The 27,554-nt window shown below is 40.9% G+C and overlaps 1 protein-coding gene across 3 annotated transcripts in view; it reads left to right on the top strand.

Annotated features, from left to right (window-relative positions):
- Positions 1–27,554, top strand: part of CTNNA2 (catenin alpha 2) — a 522,290-nt gene that overhangs the window by 110,381 nt on the left and 384,355 nt on the right. For all 3 annotated transcript variants that reach the window (XM_064448881.1, XM_064448879.1, XM_064448880.1), the window contains exon 4: positions 25,171–25,337. In XM_064448881.1, the coding sequence (XP_064304951.1) occupies positions 25,171–25,337 (167 nt within the window). The remainder of the gene's footprint in view (positions 1–25,170; positions 25,338–27,554) is intronic.

Genomic DNA, 27,554 nt, shown 5'->3' on the forward strand with positions numbered 1-27,554 from the left:
TTGTTAGAATTTTGATGCTGATGCCTTCTTGTTCTGGCATGCAGTTTCATTTGTCAACTACTTCAGTTTCCCATGCTTACATGGCTTATTTTCACAGAATCCCAGATGGGAAGGGACCTCAGGGATCACCTAGTCCAACCTTTCAAGGAAGAGCCCAGTCTAGACAAGATGGCCCAGCTCCCGGTCCAGACGACTCTCAAAGGTGCCCAACGTGGCTGAGTCAACCCCTTCCCTGGGGAGATTATTCCAATGGTGACTGTCCTCACTGTGAAAAATGTCCCTCTCGTGTCCAATCGGAATCTCCCCAAGAGCAACTTGTGTCCATCCCCCTTGTCCTCTCCGTGGGACTCCGTGTAAAAAGGGAGTCTCCATCTTCCTTGTAGCTGCCCCTTAAGTACTGGTACATGGGGATGAGATCCCCTCTGAGCCTCCTTTTCTCAAGGCTGAACAAACCCAGTTCTCCCAGCCTGTCCCGTACGGCAGCTTCCCAGTCCTCTGATCATCAAACTTTTTATGTTATGTCAAATTCCACTACAGCATCTTCAGTGCTGACGCGAGTGCCCTTGTCCCCTCCGAAGTGATAGCGCTCTCCCTCTGGGGCTGCGATGCTGCCTCTGGTTTGGTAGCTTCTCCTAAGGAGCCTTCTCCTGAGTTAGAGGCATCAGCCTGTTACACGCTCTCTGATCTAGGGAAATACACCACATTCATTAGCATGGTATCAGAGCTTCTTATTATCTTTCTTTATCATTAGAGCTTTGTGTTAGTTAACAGTGATTTCTTTGTTGCTTTGTATTGCTAGAGGCATATGAGAGGATTTGCTGTGGAGAGTTTTGGTTTTCTTGATTGAATTTCTGACTTTAATTCATGATAAACCTTTTATTCTTTTTATATAATCTATATTTAAAAAAAACCCCAAACCCAACAGTGTTGCAGGAAGCAGAGAGGGAAAAGGACCTTAAACAGTATTATGCAGAATAATGCAGGCGTTCTTCTTCTGCCAACACCACAGGCTAGAAAAAGTCTGCAGGAAAATGGAGCAGCTTTTTTGGGTCTGTACAAGAGGAATCCATAATGAGGGGAGCAGGAGACACCAAACACCGTTATTAGCACACACGAGCCACGTAAACTAGACCAGCCTTGCTGAAATGTGAAATGATATGTTTAGCTCAGTGCCATAAAGAGCTGGATTAATGAACTGAGGCCCTGCTTTGCCAGAGTATTGCTAGTTGATTTTCTGGCGAAATTCCAGCTTGGATAATTACACCGTCAACCTAAAAACATCTCCTACAGTTACAGCTGGCTCTGGTGTGCTCCTCAGTTGCTGCCCTGTATCACTGTATACTGTTATATGCTGCTATAGACGGTTGTTGCCATTCATCCCAGAGGGAGTTGCTTTCCATTGATAGGTATGAAATGAATGTACTGTATCCTTTGCAAAATACTTTGGAATGAACATGAATGCAAAGAATATACAGCTTTAAGGTGCATGTTACTTTAATATTGTGGAAGGGTGAAATATATTTGGAGAGCTGTATGGAACTCTGATGAGCGACAGTTTTGATTTACAAAGTTGAGTTCTAAAAAAAATGAACCCAAGAGCAAGAGGATAGATATATTTTTTTTTAATGTGGGTTATTTTTTATTTCACATAATTTTATGAAAAGGAGTAAATATTTTATGCATAAAGCTCATAACTATGTAGCTCTGAGTGTATGTATGTATCACATAATAATTCCATAATAGGAATACTTTGGCCTCATAGGTCTTAAAAAAAAACCAAGATAGTGGAAATAAGCTTTCATTCAAAACTGTCTAAGTGAAATTATCCAACTGCTGTGCCACGGAATACTTTACTGTTTGGGTATGGGTATTTATTCCCATGTTGTCAGAACTGTGTAAAAGATCTCCCAGGTTGGGGACAGATGAGACCTGGGAAATGCTGATATTTGTCATTCATGTCGTCTTACATTAGAGGTGAGGGAAAACAATCAGCCTCCTGCATACTGAGGTTTTGGGAGGAGTGAGATTTTTGTGTATTTTTTCGGTCACAGTAACCCTAAGAAAACTACAAAGCCCAAGAAGTGCAGCAAAGTGGAGAACTCACAGAAATAAGAAATACAGCCTGGGGAGGGGAGCAGAGGGATGTGTTCTCATAGCACAGGTGTCTGAATGCAACTGCTCTTTTATTGATCATTAGAGAAGAGGGAAATTCCCTGTGGAGGAGAGATTTAGGTTGTGATTCACACAAAAACCTACAAGGAACTGCTGGTCCATTGGGCTCAGACCTGATTAAATTTATTAAGAAGCAGCCTGGTGTGCCGAGGAAAGCAAGATAAGGACATAGATTTATTTTTTTTTAATGTGAATTTGTTCTATCTATTATATGACTTCGGCAACATTTATCTTATAAGTATGTGCTAGTGACTGCCTGATTTTAATATAATTCTCCTAAAAGTTTCCTGACATATAGCCAAAGCTTCCGTTATAAACATGATTTAGTCTGGCAGTTGGTTGTTGTGTTTTAAGTTTTAGCTTTTCAGGCAGGGTAGATACAACTGCACACCACGATCTGAAATTTATACTTGAATAAAGGATCAGAAAATAGCTGATGGTATTTTTTGTGTTTGAGGACAGTGTAAACTTGAGGTAGACTTAAATTTTCGTTCATGCAGATTTATGCAAGTTGCATAAAAAGAATAGGAGGACATCCATGTACTCCATGACTGTCAGTAAGCATGAAAGTGTGTATCAATATCTGGCACACAAAAACGAGTTTAACTTTCTTGGTAGCTTTTTGTCTCTTTGATCGAATATACTAAAAATTAATGTTTTTAATGATTTAATTTAATGCTTTTAACTACCTAGTTTTTAAAACTTTAAAAATGAAGATTTTTAATCTAAGGCCTGTGAAAGGCCATCTTCCTTACCATCCTGCTTCAGTTACCTGGGGAGAAAGTTAGGGAATCTGCGTATGGTGGTGGGAGCAAACTCCAAAACCACAGAACATACACAAGATGCGGTTATTTTCATAATAAATTATTATGTTATTTAAGCTCATTTAATCTCTTCTGACTTCAGTGACAGCAGTATAACACGGAGAGACAGAGTCTGTCTTGCGATTTGTAACGTTACATACGCCGTCACTTGGAGCTGTCTGTTTTGTGTTCCCAGAGACTGCCGAACCCTTAGCCAAAAGCACAGCATTCTTTGAGTCTCAACACAGTGATCCGGTTCGGCTGGCAAGTTGTGCTTCAGCAGACCTTTCCTGACTGTACAACTTTCTTTCAGTTAGACCGTGTTAGACCAACAGTTCCTTCCTAAGGCCCAGTCCTTGCAGTGCCGTGTTATCCCAAGTCTTTAAGACTGGCTGCCAGGAGGCGTTGAGTTTCCCGATTGAAGCAGAAAATCCCTGCTCAGTTTTTGCCGTCCTTAAAACTTCTCCACTCACTTCAGATTTTTGTTTTCCGCCCCTTAATCCAATAAATTTTCTTTTTTAACTGCATTAAAGGGAACTCCTAGCAGCCACCTCAGTTACCCACAGTCTGGGCTGCGCTTATACTCCTCCTATTTCCCTCTCCTTTTCTTTGCTGCCCTCGTGTGGTCATACATTTATTTTGTCTCCTTGCAATTCAGGGCCTGAAATTTCCCCTATCTCATGGTCTCTTTATAGCTCCTGTTCCCTGTTAACCCTTCTTACTTCTCTTTCTTTCTCATACCCTGGTTCTGTATTCATGTAAGGTCCTCCTCCTTGTCTCTCATGTTCAGCCATGGTTTTGTAATGCAAAGTAGAAAAAAAAAATCAAATGTCTTTTTCTCCATCTCTTTTTATTTGCCTTTACTTTATACACTTAATGTGCCTTGTTTGTTGTCCTCGCTTTCCCTACCAGTAGATTACACTCCTCTCCGAATCCTTCTCTGGCCCTGGATACCTGCCTCACACTGTTCCGTTAGCCCATCCTTCTCACGTACTTGTTTTTATCCATTCTGTCCCTTCTTTTTCAAAGGAAAAAAACCCAACCCAAAACTAAAGAAAAAAAAAACAAACACCAACCAACCAACCAAAAATCTTTGTACCCCTTAGTATTTAAAAGCTTTCCTGGAATAGTTTGGGTTTAACACTTAAAATGACATTCGAAATAGAAAAAAAACCCCTTAGCTGAATACATTACACTGGTTCATTTGGTTAATAAGAATTCAGCTAATAGATGTAGGCTTGCTCTGTCTCTCTGCTAGTTTCTCCGCATTTTTCCTAGTTTATAAAATATATGGAAGTGGAATTACTTCATAAGGGTGTTTCTGTAGAAGCCATTAAAAGACTTGTCACAATATAACTGTCACTTGATGTGGGAGAGGAGGAAATTCTTTTTATAGAGAAAGCAAATGATGAAGTATTGTCTGATTTCTGCATCCATTTTCAACTCTGAATCTCAGTGACAGAATTCAAAATGAAGTGTTGATCTGCAGTTGAAGGTACCTCTTACTGTAACAACTGAGCACTAATTACTCTGGGGCTTCTTGGGCATTTTTCTGAGTCTTTCTGGCCAATTGTTAGTCCCAAAGTCGGAGTTGAATGAATGAATTGTAGGATATTGGGTTTGAATCTGGCAAGTATGGAGGAGGAATAATGGATTCTTAAAAACAAAACAAAACAAACAACCCTCCTGTTACTAATATTTTATCACTTAGAGTTTGTCTACATAACCTGAGCTATTGTTTCTTACCTGGGTTAGGGGCTAGAGAAATACTTTTTAGGAAAAAAATTATCTTGTCTTTAGTGTATGAGAACTTCTTTTTTTTTTTTTTCCATAGTTGTTAGTGACCACTATTTCCAGATAAAGGAAAATAGGTGAGTGTAGAAAGAAGTTACTGAAAAGCAGTTATTTTAGACAAACTAGACTTCCTATCCATTTTGGAAAGGCTTGTGGTCTGTCCTGCTTAATGGGAGAATGACTTGTAGTCTACACTTCTGAAAGAACCTGTGTGTACAATAAGCATATTCTCTGTTCTGTCAGTGGCATCTCTGCCTTTGGCAGCTGGCTTTTTTCCACTCTCTGATGGCTCACCCCTGCCCAACAGGAAGCTTTGAGCATGAAGATTTAAAGTCTTATATTCAGCAAGTCCCTGAAGATATGGGCTGAAAACTCTATCTTCTTATTCAAAAATATTCATAATCTATTTTGAATTGCTCGTTACTTTTGGAAGCGACTTCAATTGTTATTCATGTTTGCAGTGCTCGTCCTAAGAACTGCGGCCTGCTAAATGTCATTCTGTGCAATTACTCTAATGCTGGCTCTTTCAGACCCTTTCAAATCCATTAATTATCTTTCAGCTCTCAGAGAGGTTAGCTTCTGAAAGACAGTACAATTCTTTTTCTAAAATGATTTAAAACACTTCTGATGAAAGAGCAGACATTGTACAGAACCTCAGAGTTATTACACAGATAAGTAGTGTCAGGGGTTCCGCAATCCAGTAGCGAGGCTGCTGCAGCTCCATGGCCCCATGGCGAGGCTGAACTTATATTCTCAGTAGGCGCATGCACACAAACACGCATATGCAGCTCACGGATACATAGATACCAGGCTGACCACACACATCAGACACTCAGCACTCACTGTTCTGTGATTCTATGAAACCCTGGCCCAGGTTGCCCCGAGAGGTGGTCGATGCCCCATCCCTGGGAACACCCAAGGCCAGGCTGGACGGGGCTCTGAGCGACCTGATCTGGTTGGGGGTGTCCCTGCTCACTGCAGGGGGTTGGGCTGGGTGGCCTTGAAAGCTCCCTCCCAACCCAAACCATGCCATGATTCTATGAAACAAACCCAAGAGTCTTATCCTCTTCCCCTCTCTGGCCGATGAGGATTGAAGGTCCATTAGTGGGAAGTACCTATATTTGTATACACATTTGTTAGTGGGAAGTACCTATATTTGTATACACATTTGTATATACAACCCTTCAGCAGCTGGGTTTAGCCTCTCACTGTGGCCCAGAGCTGGCCCCTGGATCCTGATCTCCCCTGTCGTCCCACTCCCAAGGACACACACAGACACAAACACATGGAAGCGGTTGTCTCAGTCAGCCTCCAGACGCTGTGGTCCCTCCAGCAACTGGAAATCAGAAAATCTGGCCAAAGGCATAGCCAGACAAGTGTATTGACCGGCAGTTTGTTTACACACGACTACCCCTTTTATCCTTTTATCCCTCCATTTTCCCATGCTTGTTCCTCCCCAGATCATCTCTATCCTTCGTTTTCCCCACCTTCGGTTCCTCCCCTAAACATCCCATTACAAGTCTGGTGCAGTCCTAAAGTGTTCTTACCCTGCATCCCATAGTGAGTTCTGTGTCCTTCCGCAGGAAGCTGAAAACAGAGAGAAATGAAATGCATACAGGTGCTCCTCTGTACACGTCCTTAATAGTTCAGGCAGCTGGGGAGATCTTGAACTGATGACGATGCTGGTTCTTGGTAAACCCAGCTGAGGACTGAGAGCCTGTAGTTATTCTCTGCACCGTTTTCTGAAGATCTGTTTCTGTTACAGCCTTGGCTGGAGCTTCTCGTATTCATTTCGCTTTTCAACATGTTGTTTAAACTAATTTTAATTTCAATTTTGAAAGCAGCTTACATCTCTGAGAAATGTTTGTTATAAAGGGTGGTTGGCATTTGATATATCGCCCAAATATGACAGTTTGAGACAGGTTTTACAAAAGCAAAGTGATATATGTTTGAAAAATAATATAAATTAATATAGTAGGTGATTCTTCCTTTTTCATACTATATTTACTTATATTGTCTTTCTTGAAGATTTTATTACTCTCGTGACTCTATAGCAGGGAAGAATGAAATTGCATTAGAATGTCAACTTCTGACAGTTGTCAAAAATTAAATTACACTCACAAATTGAAAGTTGTAGGAATAGTGTTTCTTCCAGAACTATTTGACTTGAATTCTAAAATCAGAACCTAAAATTACCACTTGTTCATTTAGAAGCAATATTTCTGTTAAGAAAGGTTTTATTTGAGAAAGGATTGCAGAGATGCACCACAGTTTAGAAGCAAAACAACCTATCAAAGGATTATAAGTAGGGCATATTTTTTCAGTAAATATTTTACTTCACCACCCGTCACAGTGTAGTGTTGGTATCCATGAAATTTCCGAATTCAGGTCATATTTGGGAAATAGTTTTCTAGGATTGAAAATATAAAAAGAAAAAAAAAAAGTAGAGTTTTGCAAATTGGAAGAGGCACCTGAGGCAATTCCCTTGCCCTGTTCTGTCTTCAAGCAGTAATTCCAACACTGGGTAGGCTTAGTCCACAGTCAGTAATCCCCAGCAGTATTAAATGCACAGCCATTTCAATTGAGTTTTGAGATAACCATGAACAATATTCTGCAAGAAGATTTTTCCCGCATGCGTGAAATCTGTATTTAAGTCCTCTTTGTACGTAATGCGGTATAGGGATTTGAATTGAAGTCCCTGACCCCTCAGAAGAACGCCGTTACCATAAAGCTATAGAGCACTGCGGGATGAGCATCTCGGCCTCTCCTTTTGAAGCTGTTCTAATCTGTGTGCTAGTGAAACATCATCTAGACCACAGCTGTGTGCTTGAAATCACTATTGATTCATTGGGCAGAAATTCTGAACTGAATTTCTTTTTGTTCAACCCAACATTAAAAGAAAAAAAGAAAAAGAGGAAAAGTTTGATTCATGGTTTGAACTGGAAAATCAGTTATTTTACAGCCTCAATTAGATTGAAAGTGTATAGAAGGAGATTCCTTTCAGCCTGGCAATGGAGGGACCTCAGATGACCATGTGTAGGTGCCCTCTAAACCTTCCATCACCAGTGGTGGAAGTTTTTAACAGAGCAAAGATAATCAGGGTTTCACCAACTGTCTAATACAGCAATGGGTAGAGTTCGGGGAACCGGCTGGGAGGGTACTCTGCAGCAGTGCAGAAACGTTGTCCGGGCAGTGGTCCGTCCAAGGGAGAAAGTCAAGATGGCCTTGTCATTCTGCTTCAGCTGCATTGCTTTGATTGAAGAGCTGGTGGACAATGTGGGATGTGTTACGAAGCCATCCTTCACCCAAAGGGAAAGACAGGCTTCCTTCTGCGCTGCCACCATTGTCCTGCCCTGTTGCCTTCGCCCCTCCAGTCCTGCTCCCTTCCCGGGCTGAACGAGGGAAACAGGGTCATTTCCAGTCCTTCAAAAGCTGTAACTGGAAAATTTCAGGAGTGATTTAGTAATTACGACACAGAAAAAAGTTACTGACAAACTTATACAAAAAAATTTTGTTCTGTTGAGGAAGTGTGGTAAACAAGGTGGTGAAATATATGTTCAATTTGAAAAACCCCAGGTTTTCTTTGTTCAGAATGTAGTTGTAAATATTGCTCTAATTCACCTAAAAAGTGGGAACCTTGGGTTCTGATCCGTGTTACCGGGATTATTTCTGCTACTTACCCATTCACATTTAATGAGAAAGATATAAGCAGTGCTTGGAGGATTAAACTTTATCTGGGAGTCTTCCTTGCCCCCTCCTCCGTCCTCCTCCTCGCCTGAAGTACGTTTCCTTCTGTGTTCTTTATTTTTGACTTATATTTTCCATGGCGGTCACCCAACTGTAAAAGCAGTTGTGAAGGAACATCGTTCTCCCATACAGATGAGGCTTTAATTTTGGATATGGTTTCATAAAGTGGTAGTCAATGAGAGAAGCAATAAAAATGACAGCATGAAATCTGAAATATGCTCCTTCATGTCTGAATCCTAAAATGTGCTTAGTCAATGTGTGAAAGGCTTTAATTTATTGCCTTTCCATTTGCCATTTTGAACACGCCTGGAGTACGCTTTTCACATATTACAAAGGCCAGTATTCTGAGTAATACATTATACAGTGAGGGAATACATAAATATTCTAATCAAATAACATGCGCTGCTTTCCGCTGAGAAGTGTCAAATTATAGTATTCTGATTGCCAGCTATCGCATTTTCTCTTGGGTTTAGTCCCTTTATCAGAGACAAATACTTTTTAAACTTCTGGTCTGCAAGATCCTATGGCTGCTGTTTATGTAGGAGAACGGGAAAAGGAGACTGTTCTATAGTGCCTACGCAATTTAGAATTATTTTTATAACTAGTAAAAATAAAAGTCTAGACTCCCCATTGATTTGATTTGTGATATTTGCAGATCTCATTCATGCATAATTGTTAAAATTTGACTCTCAGCTAGGCTTGGCTTTTTGTCATGTGTTTTAATTGCAGATAAATCTGTTTGTAACGCTCTGTTTATGTTATTGTGTGATCTCTACACTATTTGACGAAACATATGTTACTTTTTGTCACAAAAATATGTCAACCCTATTTTCCTTTCATCTGTTTCTTCTGGGCCTTCTTGTTTTAAATCACTCTTAATTTTATTACTTTGATCTTGCCATTATTTTATGGCTAACTTGCTAGGTATGGTTGTCCACAAACACGTGCCTGAATTAAGCTACCATTCAGTTAATCTTCCTGTATTTCCAACTGGCTGAAGCAGTTTCCGTTTTCTCCCCTCATTTGTCTTGTATTGTGCTCCTTCCCTATTGCTTCTACATCTGAGGACACTTTCCGTGCAGAAAAGCCCTCTTTCTATTTGTTCTGAGTCTGTAGAGCTAATAGGAAAAATTGCTGTTTGAGCATTAGGACTGTCCTTTATAGGTACGTGGGCATGGCAGAGATTGTGTTGAATTTATAGTATAAGATTGAGACAAACAAACAAAAAACAGTATAAATTCCTCATGAGTACTATATACTAGGAAATTAAAAGAAAGTTTCAAAGTCAGAGGAATGAGGTTCTGGAATAACCCAGACATAGCAATAACAGAGGCAGAAGGTGGTGAGGGAGTAGTAGAATAAATCTGGCTGTTTATGATGAATTCTGGAAGACTGTATTCTGTGATCGCAGGTGGAAGCAAGTGGGTAGACATGATGATCTAGGCACGCTTCCAGTCCCGTGTTCCTGCATACAACTTGATCTGGCTGAGTGCAAGGATCATACACGGTACTTAGAGCTAAAAATGGGCCAAAGTGATTTTCTATCCAAAGGGTACCTTAAGGTTCCATGGTAGGACAAATTTTTTTATCTTCTTTCTTCATTTGTCTTTATTTCCACTTTCCTTTTCCCATTTCCCTTTTTGTTCTGCACTTTAGCTATGAATTTCCTGACTAATCCAATCCCCTTTTTCTGCCTTTGCCTCAGTCAAAACCAAAGATGTGTGATTGGTTTTGTTTGTTTGTTTGTTTTTAAATTCTGTGAAATACTTGATTAGTTCTATACGTGCTAGTTTAAGGAGCAGAGATCCTCTAGCTAAGCTAGCACAGAAATCTGTATGGACTAATAGATCTGCTGACAAACGCATTGAATAGATGCATTTCCTGGTAGTTAAGCACAGCTTTTACACCTCTCGTGTTTCTTAATATGCTTCCGCTGTGACACCTGCGCTGCAGCTCTCACTGATGATTGGTTTCTTTCTGTTCTCGGTGAAAATCTAACAATCATCATGTATTGTTTATTAACTTTTTATTATACAAAACATACTGATTTAGACTGGATTTAAGGATGAAATGTTTTATGATGAGGATGGTGAAACCCTGGCCCAGGTTGCCCCGAGAGGTGATCGATGCCCCATCCCTGGGAACACCCAAGGCCAGGCTGGACGGGGCTCTGAGCAACCTGATCTGGTTGGGGGTGTCCCTGCTCACTGCAGGGGGTTGGGCTGGATGGCCTCGAAAGCTCCCTCCCAACCCAAACCATGCCATGATTCTATGATTCTGTTGGTCTTTCTATGTGTTGGTGGTGGTCCCTAGATCAGCTTTGTGTTTTGATCCCTGCACCAGAGTGTAATTTCACAGTATGAAGGTCAGGTATCTCTTTATCTCTCTGCACAGAAGCTCCTCCAGTTTGGGAATACTCATTCATGATGTATATATGTGGGGCTACGTTGTATTAACACCTGTATGGTACAGAATTCCCATTGAAAGGAGCAATCAAGTGTGAGCATATTAAAATGCTTCCAAGTCAAGTTTAGGTGAAAGATCATTATAGTCTGTGAGAATTATTTTTTAAATGTAATTTCTAATTTTGGAAAGACAGGTTTAGTTTTCTTGTAGATTGATGCTTTGGTTATGATTTCAGAGATCCTTGACAAGTTCTTTTATAGTGTAAAAATAACTGCATTGGGTCCCAAATATAGGTTACCATAAATAATGTGTGCAGATTATGTGAACAGATAGTAGAAATGAAATAACTTGATTTTTTAAAAGTGCTATTGTGCCTTCTAGCTCTTGCTCTATGTAAACCTGCAAGTGCTCTCTTTTTGTATTCTTTGTTGTGTTCTTTCTCTTATCTTTTCTTATTGTAAGCCTATGCCATAGACTTTCCCTGTCCTGGTGGCTTTCATTGGTCTGCTCTTCTCCTTTCTCATGCTGCTTCATACTGGAGTGTCTTTTTCAATTTTTGTATTTAAATTTTCCCTGTTATTTTTCTTGACCACAAAACCCGAAATTGTCCAACGTTAGCATGCCTGTTCTCTTAATCCCAGCCGGGGTGTTGCAGAAAGGCTTTTTTTTTTTTTTTTCCACTTTTAGGCATGCTTGTTCCCCAGATTTTTAATAATGATGTTAAGAAAATGCTGTATGCCTCTATCATTTTCATAATCTGCCCATTTCCTGTATCTCAGGCTCATCAGAAAGCTGGGCAATTGGCAGGCAGCAACACCTCTTGCTATATTAATCCCTAGGCTACTGTGTGCTTGGAAACGTGCTCCGTTCAGAGCCAAGTGCTCCCTGCTTCTCTTACTGCTTCTGTCAAGTCATTCTCAGATAGGAACTAAGTATAAGGAAAAGCATAAATTACCAGGGATACAAAACTGACCCCTTAAAACATCTAGTGAGCTGGTCAATGCACTAGGCTGATCAATCTCATCATCAAACCTACCCACCTCCTCACAGTGCTCCCCGTCAGCTGACATTAGTAACTTGCTGCTCCTTCCGTTCTCAGAGCTCGTTGGGAATTTTTGATAAATTTTGTTAAGAAAATATGGCTTGCTGGAAAGTATCAACCTTTTGAAACTGAAGCTTATCTCAAAAAATTATCAATTTCAACTAAACTTTTCATTGGGCAACTCTTTTTATGTGATAATAGTGGATGATGTAGCTGATTTATGTTTTTGAACTTAGTTCACAGTGCCTGGGGCATAGATATAATCTACCCACTAACTTGCTTGGCTATACAGTATTTGTAAGCCTCTTCGAGCCCCAGAATGAAAGTAATATCCAGAGTGATGGATGCCTAATGGAGAATGCCACAGTAATTTTCTTAAATTTCCTTTCTATGCCTGTTAGAAAGCTGGGTGCGCTTTTCAGATGCTGTTCCTTTCTATACCTGGTAACATTTCACTCAAATTTATTAATCATAATTCTCTTTACAATTCATAAATTGTTATGCAGAAACCCATCAAATGATCAAATTCAAGGCTTTAATTGCCAGGACTCATAGAAATTTTTCTTTGTCAGTTACATTCATTTTAGTCCTGTTTTACAAAAATTATTTTAATTAATTTAATATGCACCGTTCACCAAAAAGATGGCAGCTTTGCCTAGCAGTTGCCACTGTAGTTATGTGAACAGTTTTGTCTTGTTTACGTGGTGAAATATTCTACTCGTTTTGACTGTGCTTCTTGTCTCAGTTTTGCAGCTACCTGGTAAAGAAGGAAACACTTCTTATATTTCATTAGAAATCTCAAATTTTTAGAATAAACATAGAAGTTATGGAAAAACTACTCACTTCCTGCAGTGCTGAATCACGCACCCCGGTGTCTTGCTGCGTGGCAGAAATCTGTTCTGCTTTGTACGGATTGTTGAAAGACAGCCCTGCCACTTTCAGTATCTGAACTACCCAGACAAGCACACCCAGGTTTCCTTGGGAGAGACATTACTGGGTTCCCTCCCGGCTGCAGTGTGAGAACAAAATAGCCTCGGACAATCAGGTTTCTCAGGGCACCGGAACAAAGCGAGGAGAGAGTCAATTTGCCAACACAGATGCTACTTTGAGATAAAAATAGACATTTTCCTTGCCTTCCGTAGAACACTGAAGTTGAGCTGCATGACTTTTGCCAGGGTACAAATAAGGCCACATTATAATTCAGTTGAGTTTGAATTCTTAAATTTGCTTCTGTGTTTATTGATATCTTAAGAGGTCCAGTGTGTTTCATGGTCCCTAGCACCAGCCACAAAGTGTTCACGTTGACGTTCATGAACTCTCCAGTTCAGTGAAGGCTAATTAGTTGTTTAGTTTTTTCCTGAAGGATGTTAAACTGCAGAGTAGCTGAGAGCTTCAGATAGACAGGGATTAGAAATGATAATGTATTCTCACAACCGAAACCATTTACTTTTGAAAAGAAATTTAATTAATGTTTTATTGTACTGAAATGAATCAGTGATGTTTCAAATGCACTATTAATCTATTAAATAGAAAAGTTCTTTCTAAAATGTTACATTTGTGAAATAATTGTTTTAGATTGTCACAGATATGTGGCTAAATATCTTAGAGTTCTGTATTCTTGGTATTTTACTATCTCTTAGGAAAGAAGTAGTTGGGTTAATTAAAATTACACATTTTTACAGTCTATGAAGTGGATGAGATGGTGTGCTATTGGATCTAAATGAGAATATTGAATGTGAAATATGTACTGGCTTTAGGGATATCCATTGTGCTTTAAAATACATACTGATTCATCTTCCATCACTTAATCTAAATGTCAAATGTAAAGTGAGTCATATTTAAGTGAACTAGATTGTCTGTATAATCAATTCCAGAGAGACACAGCTCTAGTAGCTGAAATGTAATGGGAAAAGATCAGCCTAGATCATATATGGCCTTTCCTGGCCTTGAAATCTATTAATACGATGAGAACAGTGGTCATTCTTCCACAGACAGAGAATGAAATCCCACTGCAAGTGAAAGGGAAAATGAGTTTAGGGGACATAGTAGTGAAGATTTAGAACAAAAGTATTAGGGAAGGGGAGATGAAGATTTAACAGCCATTCATGTGAAGCTTTGGGAATAGCATTTTTAATGCATATTTCTATTTAGTAAGTATACAGAATTCTTCAGTATGAAAATACTCTGCAAATTACTTCCCAAATTTTAACCAATGATTATACAATATCAAATAGAGGTTACTACTGAAATGAACTATTTTCAGTTATGGAGAATGGATTTTAAAGTAAGTACTGTAAAAGAAGTATTTTAAGATACAGGGTGAATAATCATTATGATTATTAAGGTAGGAGGACTATAGAGAGTGAAAAAAGAACCATCAAAGACCAGATTTAGTCCATTATTCCTGAATCAGAAACTTGGCAGTTGACAAGTATACGGGAGTGGACAGCAAGAGGTCCTACTCTATTTGGTGAGTTTCTAGACAAGTCCAAAGGGGATAAAATTGCAGATCTTTGCATCCTGAAGGGTTTGGTTTTGTTTGTTCTACTAACAAGTCAGCATCCATGAGAAAAGGATTAAAGCCCTGGTTTTTATGTACGCCCATATCTGTCTTGTACTGGGGAACCCGGAACTGGACACAGCACTCCAGGTGTGGTCTCACCTGTTCTGGAGAGGGGAGGATCACCTTCTTGACCTTGCTGGCAACACCGTTCCTTCTGCAGCCCAGGATGCTGTTGACCTTTGCCGTAAGGGTGCATTGCTGGTTCATGTTCATGTTATCCACCAGGATCCTCGGGGCCTCGTCCGCAGAGCTGCCTTCCAGCTTGTTTGGTCCTCAGCATGTGCTGATGCCTGGGGTTGCTCCTGCACAGTCTCAGCACTTCGCATTTCCCATTATTGAGCCTCATTAAGTTTATGTTTTCCCATTTCTCTGGGGTATTGAGATCCCTCTGAATGGCAGCACAACCATCTGGTGTATCAAACCCCCTCTCCCAGCTTTGTATCATCGGCAAACTTGCTCTCTGTCCCATCATCTAGGTCATTATGAAAAGGTTAAGCAGTCTTGGCTCCAGTATTGACCCATGGAATACTCCACGGGCGACCTGCCTCCAGCTGGACTTCATGCCACTGATCACAACCCTGTGAGACCAGCAGTTCGGCCAATTTTCAATGCACCTCACTATCCACTTAGCAAGCTCACACTTCATCAGTTTCCCTATGAATATGTTCCGGGAGATAGTGTGAAAAGTCTTAATAAAGCCAAGATAAGCAGCATTCCCTGCTCTCCTTGTGTTCAAGGTCAGGTTGCACAGGGCTTTGAGCAGCCTGATCTAGTGAAGGATGTCCCTGCTCATGGCATGGGAGTTGGACTAGATGGTCTTTAAAGGTCCCTTGCAACCCACACCATCCCGTGATTCCCCTTGTCATCTCACTGTAGAAGGCTATCGGATTGATTGGGCATGGCTTCCCCGTCCTAAATTCATGCTGACTGTTCCCAATCACCTTCCTTTCCATCATAAATTTGGAAATGGCTTCCAGGAGTATTTGCTCCATCTCTTACGGGGATCGTGGTAAGGGTCACTGGCCTGTAGCTCTCCAGATCCACTTTCTTGCCCTTCTCAAAGAAAGGATTACATTTGCTTTCTTCTCGTCTTCAGGAAACTACCCCAAACAATCATCGTGATGTTTCAAAGATAATTGAAAGAGAACAGGGGCAGCTCCCTTGGCATCTGTGGGCGCGCTCCGTCAGGGCTCATGGGCTTAGGCACGTCCAGTCTATTTAAATGTTCCCTAACCGAGGGTAAGCCCACCTGCCTTCTTTCCCACTGCTTCCAGGGGCCTGGGGTTCCCACAGGCAAGTCTTACCAGGAAAAACTGGTTATTTAGCCTCATTATTTTTGTAAATATTATTAATCTGTTACTCCATTTAATATGGCCACATTGATATTTTTATACAGGTTTTTAATCAGAATATTTGTTTGTAAATTAAATCCTATGAAAGGCCGTATTTGTGAAAACAGCATGGTTGTTTTTTGTCAGTTACACTTGCAGGCTTTTTATTTTTTGAAAAATATAATGTAATCATCCTTCAGTTTCTCTTTGATATACATGCATAGATATGTACATATATTTTTGTATGTGTATCTAAGAACATCGTGAAATATTTACACATTTCTGTTGTTTATCAACACTTTCCCTAGCTATTGGTATAATAAAAATAATTCATTTTCAGTAAAAAATAGGAAGCAGTCAACCTAGTGGTTTCTGAAAATATATTCAGAAAATAAAAAAAATTCTGATTGGATATGTGTATTTGTATATAGGTTTTGAACATGTATATATAAATATTTAAATTATAGGAAAAAAAGTGTAGATTTGTTCACTTCATCTGTTTTTCTGATTATTTCCCCCCCCCCCCCTTCAGGTTGATTTTCACTTTCAATATGTTGGAATCACTTAACACCTTTCCAGTTTTTTGGGGCCTTATTCTAGTTTAAGAATTTAATGACAAGAAGTAGGAATTTGAATAGGATTCGGCATGAGACATGCAGCGGACTGTGCCTTCCTTTTGCCTTTTTGACTTTTGTTTTTCAGGATGTTCAGGATTTGGGTTATGCTGAATCATTCGGAATTTTGGCGACCTTTGCGATCGTCGGTCGGTAGCTTTTTGCAGAAGTTAAGCCTGTAGTACTTGAATTACCTTACACAGATTACTGGGTGACTTGTATGTGTGCATGATTCTGGTTCAATACGTGTAAAGATATCTTTAACTGCTCCTATATGAGTGCCTGAATTTAATATCCAAAATTAAATGATATCTTATTTTGAAAATCTAAGGGAAAAGAGGTTTTTTTGAGAAAGAGGTCTAAAAGACTCCATTTGTAGCTGATCTTTGTTAGGACAAAGTGACTGAGTATGACTAAATCTAATCTTGCATTACCCCTCAAGGAAGGATAGACAGAGCAGGTCCCCCAGTTAAATCCTGTCAGAGGAAGCTAAGTGATTTGATAGTGGTGTTGGGAGACGGTAGCTGTAGGTTTGAACCCCCTCAAGCTGATGAGATCCCAGAACATAAATAATAACTTTGGACACATCATCTGGTGCAGGCAAGGGGCTTGTTGTGTGGCTGTTATCAGATTCACAGAGTCATAGAATGGTTGAGGTTGGAGGGGACCTCTGGAAGTCATCTGGTGTAACCATCCTGCCCAACCAGGGCCACCAAAGCTGGTTGCCCAGGACTGTCCCCAGGTGGCTTTGAATATCTGCAAGGAGGGAGACCTTGCAACCTCTCAAGGCAACCTGTGCCAGTGCTCAGTCACCCTCACAGTCAAAAAGTGTTTCCTGATGTTCAGAGGGACCCTCCTGTGCTTCAGTTTGTGCCCATGGCCCCTTGTCCTGTCACTGGGTACTGCTGGAAAGGGCCTGGCTCCATCCTCTCTTCACCCTCCCTTTGGTTATTTGTATACATTCATAAGAGCCCCCTGAGCCTTCTCTTCTCAAGGCTGAGCAGTCCCAGCCCTCTCAGCCTTTCCTCATAGCAGAGGTGCTCCAGTCCCTTCATCATCTTCTTGGCCCTTCGTTGGACTTTCTCCAGTATGTCCGAGTCTGTCCTGTAATGGGGAGCCCACAGGACACGGCGCTCCAGGGGTGGCTTCGCCCGTGCTGAGTAGAGGGGAAGGACCCCCTCCCTCGACCTGCGGCGATACTGCCAAGAAGGCCAATGGTATCCTGGGCTGCAGTAGGCAAAAAGAGGATTCTAAAAGAAAGAAAACCTTTCATCCCCGTGCAGAATAAATCTAAGCACATGAAATGTTGTCCAGCTATGAGTCCTAATTTCACACCAGCTGCAGTTCTACCAGTAATAACAGAATTCAGTAATTAACCTGGATTTCAGTTTTGAGAGGGTTTTTTTTGTGGGTGGTGGTCGTTATTTTTTGTTTTGGTTTGGGTTATTTGTTGTCTTTTTATGATGAACTTTTCTTGATGTGGCTGATAGGGGCTTTCTTCATTTAATGTTCTAGATTTTTTAAACCACTTCCTAACCCCACTAAGACTCTCAATTTACAAAATGTAAACCAAATGCATGCTTTTTTCTCAAAGCAATGTGCCAAAGAATTTGGTACGTGGGTCTTAGTGAGAAAATGTCTGACACTCTCTGTCTAATAAAAAGGGTGTGTGGATCCTGCAAGGTATCAGGTAAAGTATTATTTGTAGCTGCACTTGATACCTCCTAGAAAACGGCAGTTCTTATCACATGTATTCCAGGAACATAATTATTTTCTAGGGCTGCTGAAATGGTTATAGGAATGGATATTCTATGCAGTAAGAGGAGACTGAAGTACTGCCATCTGTCATGGCTCATCCCAAAAGTGCATGAAGTGAAAAAGGAACAATAGGAAACAATGGAAGAAGAATACTTACTTAAACTGAAGGAAGGACAAATGGGGCATGAGAAGATATGGGTATAAATTATCTACAAATACAGTCAGTATGGAATTAAAGTGTCTCTAATGAAAAAAACCTGTCAGATTCTGGTGTTCACTTTAGAATGAGTTTCCAACTTCCAGTAGGATTAATTGGGGTTAAATGCCTGAGCTGTTTCTAAGATGGAAGCTTGATAAGTTTATGACTGTAGTTATTATCACATTAAGATTATTATTAATTATGTTATGACATGACTGTCTGCAGTGGCAAGGAAGCAGACCTGATGACTCAAGATGTCTGTGTTTCTTGTGCTGACCTACTTTTCACGGAAAGTAATTTACTATAGATTATAGAATAGCTTGAAATGGATTTGGAAAGAAATGGAGAGCTGAGAGCAGGGTTGGCTTTTTCCAGGTAAAAAGGGTTTTCTGCAAAATAATATGACTAACTGTAGCTCCGCATTACCTGTGGCATAAGAGCAGTTTGATACTATCGCTTTACAAGGATAAAAATATGTTAACTGTCACTGAGATAGACAATCCTTCCTCCCCAGTAACAGCTGGCTTTCATGGTTATTATATTTTAAATTGTGAACTATGAGTTCTTTGTAAGATTTAAACAACCTGCTACGAACTTTAATATTAATACTCTTTTGATTTGGTTATTTGTTTATGTCTATTTAACACTTTCTGCTTAATTATTTTGGAGAAGATCTATTTCACCTAACTTCAGCTTTCTAAGGTTAAATAACTAATCCAAACTTTTTAAACTGTTGTTTTGACCCTCCATGTATTTTCCCTCTGTCCACCAGTGTTGACTTTCAAATATATTTGCTAGTTGTATCTCCTTGGGTAGTCAAGCCTAAGATGATCATTTTCCTGCTTGCTCTCCTAGTGCCACCGGCCAATTACTGAGCATTATTTCCATCTTTCATAGTTCACTGTTAATATTTGTCTGAAGCTACAGACTGGTAATTTGGCAGAAAACTGTAAAATGTCTTCAGTACCAAAATGGAAGTTAAACAGCTTGTAGGCACCTGGTTCCAAAATCCAGAGCTTGCTCTTGCTGCTATTTCATCTTGTCTTGGATATACCTGAAGTTCACATGCGGTCACATACAAAAGCTTTGTTGCTGGATGCTCAGAATCGCTTCCATCTCATCTGAATCCAACTTAGAGCTTAAATAAGGAAAAGCTATGCTGGGCTTTTCATACCATTGCATGTGTCCCCTTGGGTTCCATCAGCTAGATATGCTCTAGGAGTGCATGTTGGATCAAGCTTTCTACGTAAAGCTGTGTTAGCTGGTTTCCTTTAAAAAACAGTCGAAGGGAAGATGATGCCTTCCCAGTTGTTGCACTGATTAGGTGAATCCAGTTGTCGACGTTTTGGATCAAGTTCCCAGGTGAGGAAATTCAAATCTAACCCTTGCCCACATGCTAGACTCTCAGCTATTCTGTGATCGCTCTCAGCCTCTCCTTTGACATGGAATAATTTGAGTCACTGACTCAAAAATAATAATAATAAACAAGATTTGTGGAGACTTCATTCCCATTTTTTTAGCCCACTCTCAGCCAAGAGTTAGTAATAAATTTTTCCAGTAACTGATTTAAAGTATGTGTCAGGAAAATCTCTGTGGCCTCAGAGTTCCTTGCTCCTAGTTTCTGTGATTTGGGCACACCTGGCAGTGCTGGGGGGCAGCGAGGTGACCCTGAGCCAGCACCGGGCCCTTGGGGCCAGGAAGGCCAACAGTGTCCTGGGGTGCATGGAAAGGAGTGTGGCCAGCAGGGCGAGGGAGGTTCTCCTTCCCCTCTGCTCTGCCCCAGTGAGGCCACATCTGGGGGGCTGCGTCCAGGTCTGGGCCCCCCAGTTCAAGAAGGACAGGGAACTGCTGGAGCAAGGCCAGCGCAGAGCTGCCAAGGTGATCAGGGGCTGGAGCATCTCCCTTGTGAGGAAAGGCTGAGAGACCTGGGTCTGTTCAGCCTGGAGAAGAGAAGGCTGAGGGGGGATCTCATCAATGCCTATAAATACCTGAAGGGTGGGTGTCAGGGGGATGGGCCGGACTCTTTTCAGTGGTGCCCAACGCCAGGCCAAGGGGCCACGGGCACAAGCTGGAACACGGGAAGTTCCCCCTGAACGTGAGGACAAACCCCTTCCCTGTGCGGGTGCCAGAGCAGGGGCACAGGCTGCCCAGAGAGGCTGTGGGGTCCCTTCCCTGGAGACATTCACCCCCCGCCTGGACGCGGCCCTGTGCCCCTGCTCTGGGGGTGCCTGCTCCAGCAGGGGTGGGACGGGATGAGCTCCAGAGGGCCCTTCCAGCCCCTGCTAGCCTGGGATTCTGTCAAAATGCATGGGAACATGGGTACAGCAAACTGTGGTCCTTCTCCACAGAAACCTTGTTTCCCTGCAGAGACCAGGCACCTAGAACTTTGACTCTGCAATGATGAGTATGTTTAGAATTTTGTTTTCTTTTCACCTGACAATGATCGTTCCTTTTCTTTTAAATCCTTTGAGAGTGTTGGCAACCTTATGGAAATCTAAGAAAAGCATGCAGCCTTAGAAATGATCCGGTTGAATTTTTCTACTGAAATTATGTTTTATCAGCTTATCATCCAAGATACACTGCACACAAAATACAATAAGAACACCCAGTTCTAATGGTATTATAATAAAGAAAAGAGTTCTGATGGGAATTGTTCACTGTGGCTGTCTTAAGTCACTCTTCCAGTATTTGGATCGTCTTATGGGAAGTTATGCCATCTGGGATATTTTTTGGATGTGGTTATAATGGTCTTACAAGCAATGTAAATATGCTATGATTTCATAGTAAAAGTACTTTCTTTCTGAGCTTCTACACTGGAGACAAACAGGGTTTTTAGATTTTTTTAAGGTTAATATAAAATCTCATTTGAAATGGTGTTTGCTCCTCTTCCAGCCTGAATTCGTAAGGGAATGAGGCTTGCAGAATTATTGATCTGATTGTAACTCCTAATGTATTTAAATTATTGTCCAGTTTCAAGCTATTGAAAAGAATGTAAACATAATTAAAAATCAGCAACTGGAGAAAAAAAAAAAAGAAAACAAAATAAAAACTGAGACTTGCGTTCACACCAAGAGAAGGCAGGTGCAATTCACCCTTGTCTGTGCTGCTGGCTGGTCGGGCGCCGCACGCGTAGCCCTGACAAGGCAAAGCACGTTCTATTTCTCTCTGATTGAAAGCGTCATGGAGAAAGTACGATGGAGTGGGTTTTCAGGCAGTAGAGTAGCAAGATAGGTGAAAGTTAACGTAAAACTATTAATTCATCTGTGTAGGAATAAACTTTTATTATATGAATTAATAAAACTGTGATTTGAAGAGAAGGTCATAACGACTGAACTTAAATAGAGAAACTGCTGAAAGTTTATGATGCACTTAGAAAATGCTGAATTTTGAAGAAAGCAACGTGGATACGGAGCTTGCTTTCAGGAAAGGATAACAGTACACAGAAAGCGAAGTCAGTGGATCATCTTAAAAATGAGGCTTTGCTTGGCACAGCCACAATATAATTCCAGGTAATATATCGATGGGGTTGTGTTCCATAGCTAGGCTGGTTAGTTTGAAACACTTTTAACAAGCCCACAGAGCAGAACACAATGCATTTGGGAGAATCCCAGGGTGGTCTGAAGTTACTAAAGCTGCGTAACAGCAGGGCATCCCTATGCTGCTACACAAGCTCGGATCTTGAGTCATCAGCGTGGCGCAGTCTAACCTAACTAGAACTGGCTCTGAGCGAGGCTCCTCAGCCTGTACAGCCAAGTTGCTTCTGGCCGTGGAGAGAGGGAGCACCCAGGATTCAGGTTTGGAGGTTTCCATACTCGCTTGTTTTCCATAGCCTTTTGAAGTCTTTAAAATACACAAGTGTTTTTCTCATAGATTGCATTAATAATAACGTTTCTGAATTTCTGTTTTTTAATGCATCATTTTTCTCCCATTTCTTGAATTGTGAAGGAAGACGATGCATTTTCACGTAATTATTTTCAGCTGACACTTTAAAGTAAGGTGGTGTAATCACCCATTTCCTACCAGGACGAAGGCAAGTGACGCATGGTTTCCCTGTTGCTTAGGATAACATTCTATGAGTTTGTAACAGTTTTTAAGATTGTGGCTTACTAAAAGACATTCTAATAACGCTTTTGAATCAGTCAGTTTTTGGGGGGCCTCAGCATTTAATATGTTTGCTTTTATATTCTATTGATTCATCCACGATGATGATCTCACAATCAGGAGTGAGCTGGCTTTCACTTCTGACATGACGATAATGCTTACCGTGCAGCTATTAATATAAATATTTAGATTTTATTTTTAATGACAGGTCCAGGTTTCTGTTCCTACATCTAGAACCATGTTATTTTGCAAGTAGCTTTTGAAATACAAACGCATTAATCTGTTTTCCCAGTGATTCATGAAAAAAAACTATTCTTTATGTATCTGGTATTGTTTTGGAAAATTATGGACTGATCCATGTTCTACATTTCTGTAAGGTCTGTGTGCGGTATTGCTTTTCGGGGGGTTACAAAAAGAAACATCCTATGGCACAAGTCCCTTCACTGTCTTCTGTGAGTCATATATGAAAGGAAAAGATAGATGCCATTCTTTTTTGATTACCACTGCATTAAACTATTAGTTTACTTGACTTCCAGTGGCGTGCCGTTGATTTTTCATTCACTAAGTCTTTCTTACATAGCAGAATTTACCTGATCTCCTTGTGATGTTAACCACATTTCTGTGTAATTTAATGTAACATCTGCCTTTTTGCTTGAGCTTGGTATTCTGTGTTGGCTTAAATTAGATTATCAACTCTTTGAAAGGTGGTTATGATTTTAAAAAATCTTTTATGCCCGGTTATGCAACTTATTCCTTACTGTAAGTATGGGGGGAAAAAAGTTCCCACTTTCTGATTCCAAGGTCTTTGCCGGTGGTATGTTGCCTACTTCTCTGAACGCGTTGTGCTGTCCCTGGCTTGCCCTTCTTTCCAAGCAGATACTCCCTTCAGCTTCTCCATGTTGTCCTTTTGCTGCTGTATTCCAGCCCAGTCCTAGTCTAACTCATTTTAAAGCACTCTCCTTCGGTAGCTGAAAGCTATTAGATCTCAGCTCTGCAGAACTCAAGCCCTTTCAGTGCTGGGGGCATGAAGTACTGTTTATTCTTTCTTGATACTTTCATCTGCTAAAAAGAAATAAAGTTCATAATTAAACATCTTGATTTAGTTACTGAGTACCATGTTGAGTAAGATGCTTTTTGCTGGAATTAAACAGGAATAATGTGTCTAGGCACCAGCATGTTTCATTTGTTGTAAAAAAGAGTGTTCTGCTTTGTCCATGGAGAGGCAGCAATAGGGGTATCCAGGCAGTTTGGGATGGTGAATAGGGAGAGTGAGTAGAGGAGACTGGGCAGTAAAATCACAGCAGTGATGGTCACAGAGGGAATTATGAGGTTCAACAAGGCCCAGTGCCGGGTCCTGCCCTTGGGTCACCCCAACCCCAGGCAGCGCCCCAGGCCTGGGGCAGAGGGGCTGGGAAGTGCCCGGCGGAGAAGGCCCTGGGGGTGCTGGCTGACAGCCGGCTGGGCATGAGCCAGCAGTGCCCGGGTGGCCAAGGAGGCCACCAGCCCCCGGGCTTGTGTCAGCACTGGTGTGGCCAGCAGGAGCCGGGCAGGGATGGGGCCCCTGTGCTCGGCCCTGGGGAGGCCCCACCTCGAATGCTGGGCTCAGGTTTGGGCCCCTCGGGACAAGAAGGGCCTTGAGGGGCTGGAGCGTGTCCAGAGAAGGGCAGCGGGGCTGGGGCAGGGTCTGGAGCACAAGTGTGCTGGGGGGCGGCTGAGGGGGCTGGCGGGGTTTAGCCTGGAGCAGAGGGGGCTGAGGGGAGCCCTTCTCGCTCTCTGCAGCTGCCTGAGAGGGGCTGGAGTGAGGGGGGGGTCAGTCTCTGCTCCCAGGTCACCAGTGACAGGACGAGAGGGAACGGCCTCAGGCTGCGTCAGGGGAGGTTTAGGTTGGAGATGAGGGAAAATGTCTTCACCGAAAGGGTTGTCAAGCTCTGGAACAGGCTGCATAGAGAACGAGTTGAGTCACCACCCTTGAAGGTCTTTAAAATGTGTAGATGTGGTATTTGGGGACATGGTTTAGTGGTGGACTTGGTAGTAGTTGGTTAATGGTTGGACTTGATGATCTTAAAGGTCTTTTCAAACCTAAATGACTCTATGATTAAGTGATTGGGGAAAAAAAAAATCTTTAATAGGTGAAGTAGCTCTTTTAGGTAGAGGAGAGCAGAGTAAGTATCTGAGCAAGAAGGCGAGGACTGGGGAGCAGGAGTGATGGGGAGCGATGTAGTGTGAAGGCAGAATTGTGGAGAGATGGAATTGGGATGATGCTGTTGGGGAGCTCTGTCGCGTCCTCCCTACCAGTGCAGGTGAGTTCTGTATTTCTGTAATACGCTGCTGTTTGGCTTCTGTTGAGCTGGTTGCGCTCAGCAGTCTGTCTTGCTGTTTGGGTTTCCTTTTTATTTGTTACAGGTGACTGCTCTAGAAGAACAGTTTGGGAATAAAGAAAAAAAAGCAGAGTATGGAGGTGGTTGCTGCTTATGTTTTAAAACCAATATTTCTCCTGAACAATTCAATAGTCAGTAAGGAGGGCACTAATTTTTGCCTAACAGCAGTTAGTTTATTTAGTAAGTTTTTTATACCTTCTAGAAAAAAGTACAAGTGTAAAACTTATCTTTAATTACAATTTTTTTTTTTTTTCAATTCTAGGAGAAACAATGAGAATCGCCTCTTCGGAGTTTGCTGACGACCCCTGCTCCTCAGTGAAGCGGGGCACCATGGTGCGGGCTGCCCGAGCCTTGCTTTCTGCTGTCACTCGCTTACTCATCCTGGCTGATATGGCTGATGTCATGAGGCTTCTATCACATCTGAAAATTGTATGCGTTTTTTAGTATCCTGTGTTCTTTTTGCATGCTTTGGGTGTAGAAAAACAGGGAACAAATCAGTAATGGATGTCAGTGTTCACATTTCTTACTCTGTTTCACTGATGTTTCTTAATGTGCTGAACAAGAAGTAGGAGATAACACATTTCTGCATTAGTCTTATTCATTTTCTAGTTTTGCAGAAATTAATTGTCAGAGACTTAATGTAAATATTAGATATCTTCAATGCCTAGACTAGTACTGCTGTTAAACAGCTCTCCGAACTGAACAGATGCGTTTCTTAACTCGCCTGGCCTGTGTTGTGGATGGCTCACTAACACAGCACCTGTCAAGTACTGCTGTCTGGTGGCAGAGTTTAGGTACTACAGTTGTTCTACTTTTTTTTATCCTCTGCGCGACTTCTGGATGTATCCAAAGATTGAATCTTTAATTTGGAGTGAGACAATAGGAAAAGCATCTAATCAGTCATCAAAGAGGAAAAACAGAATAAAGAGGAATTAAAGATTGCCAGATAGTTTAGCGTGAATTTGTATTCAGTTTGGCTGCCACTAGTCACGATTTTATACAGGAGTATTAAACAACCTTGCAGCTGAAACTGGGAAATGTAATTTTTTTTTCTGATAGTTATTGGACCATTTCACTTTTATTGTCTAAACAAGTAAACAAAAACCTCTGAAATAAACCAAAACTTTGCATAAATTCATATACAGAATATTTAAAGCCTGCAGACTGAAAGTGTGAATTTAGCAGAGGATGCGGACAGTTACTTCTTTTTAATAACTGACCAAGTGCCCCAAAAGTATTTTCTTTTTTTTATTATTTGTCTTTTTAATAGTGTAACTGTACGACAATAATATGTTCTAGAAAAACAATGAGCACCCTTCAACCTGCGAACTCTGCAGATAAGCTAAATAGTTTGAAAACAGTTTTCGTAATGAAAAAGGCAGATTTTTCAGCACAGATTCTAGTGAGCTCTGCTGTAATGAGCAGAGTGCTGCTCTCGTAATTGTCAGCATGTGGCTCTGATTATGTGCAGTGTAAGCGTTGTCGCTCTCGAATATGCTTTTAATTTTTCCCTACTATAATACTCCATGCAACTGTAATTGAAGGAATCCGTTGCTAGTGAGCCTGACACCGTAATATGATAAACAATAGATTTTTCTAAACGTTAAGATTAAAATTCATATTCAAGGTCTTTAATAGGCAATGAGAAATATTGTTCTCACATCTCAGGTGCCTCCCTCCTGTTACAGCAGTGTACTCTGTTATTTAAAACACAAGTGTCTAATATTGTTTTGGGAGTGGCTGTATTTACTTACGCAGTTTGCACCCTTGATTTGCAAGGGCAGTGTATGGCAATGTGGTTTGCAGTCTCTGCGTTTATTAGATCTTACTATGAATCCTGTTTCCAAGAAGCCAGACGTCTTTGGTTGGTTTTGGCAAAATTCAACTTATAAATCCTAAATTTGTTTGGGGTTTTTTCATGTTAAAAAGGCTAGTTTATTTCTGAGGATTGACAGTGTAAATATTTTTATCTTACCATTTTATGATGCATACTGATTTTAGATTAATAAAAATGAAATTACTAGGGAGAAAAAGTGTTTATATTTTACAAAATTGACGAAGGGACAGCTCTTGTATTGACTCAAAGGTAACATTCAAAGACTGGTGTAAGTTAACCATAAAATGAATAAACTAAAATCATTCTGTATGTGAAAGTTATGAAGCCTGATTTATACTGACATGCACTGTAATCAGTTTTGACCGAAAGCATGTCAAAGGAGTGAGTTATGCTTAAGACTTCATGGGAAATAGTGCATTTTAATTAACGCTTTTAAGCTAATATATGCAGATGCTTACTGGAAGGACACTCGGTCGTTTCTTTCAGATTCTCTTTTGCATTACTAAAATTAGTAAGAGTGCTTACTGCAGTCAAGCTTGTGTAATGCTCATAAAATGGCATATACTAATATAGTATGTGATCCTGCCCATACAGAATTCGAAGTCTAGTGTAATTAATGACATGCTAGTTAATCAGAGGAATGCTTCTGTACACTTGAGGGAAGTCGTGGGGTTTTTGTGGACAGAGACCTTGCTCCAACATGAATTTGTAGAATAAATGGTAATTAAAAAAGGGTTTGTGCTCACGTCCTTTCAAATGCTTCTCATAACCGGTTTCTTCATTTTGAAGTTTCATGGGCTTGAGCCCAG

The sequence above is a fragment of the Phalacrocorax carbo genome, chromosome 4, assembly GCF_963921805.1.
Source record: "Phalacrocorax carbo chromosome 4, bPhaCar2.1, whole genome shotgun sequence".
NCBI classification, from domain to species: Eukaryota; Metazoa; Chordata; class Aves; order Suliformes; family Phalacrocoracidae; genus Phalacrocorax; species Phalacrocorax carbo.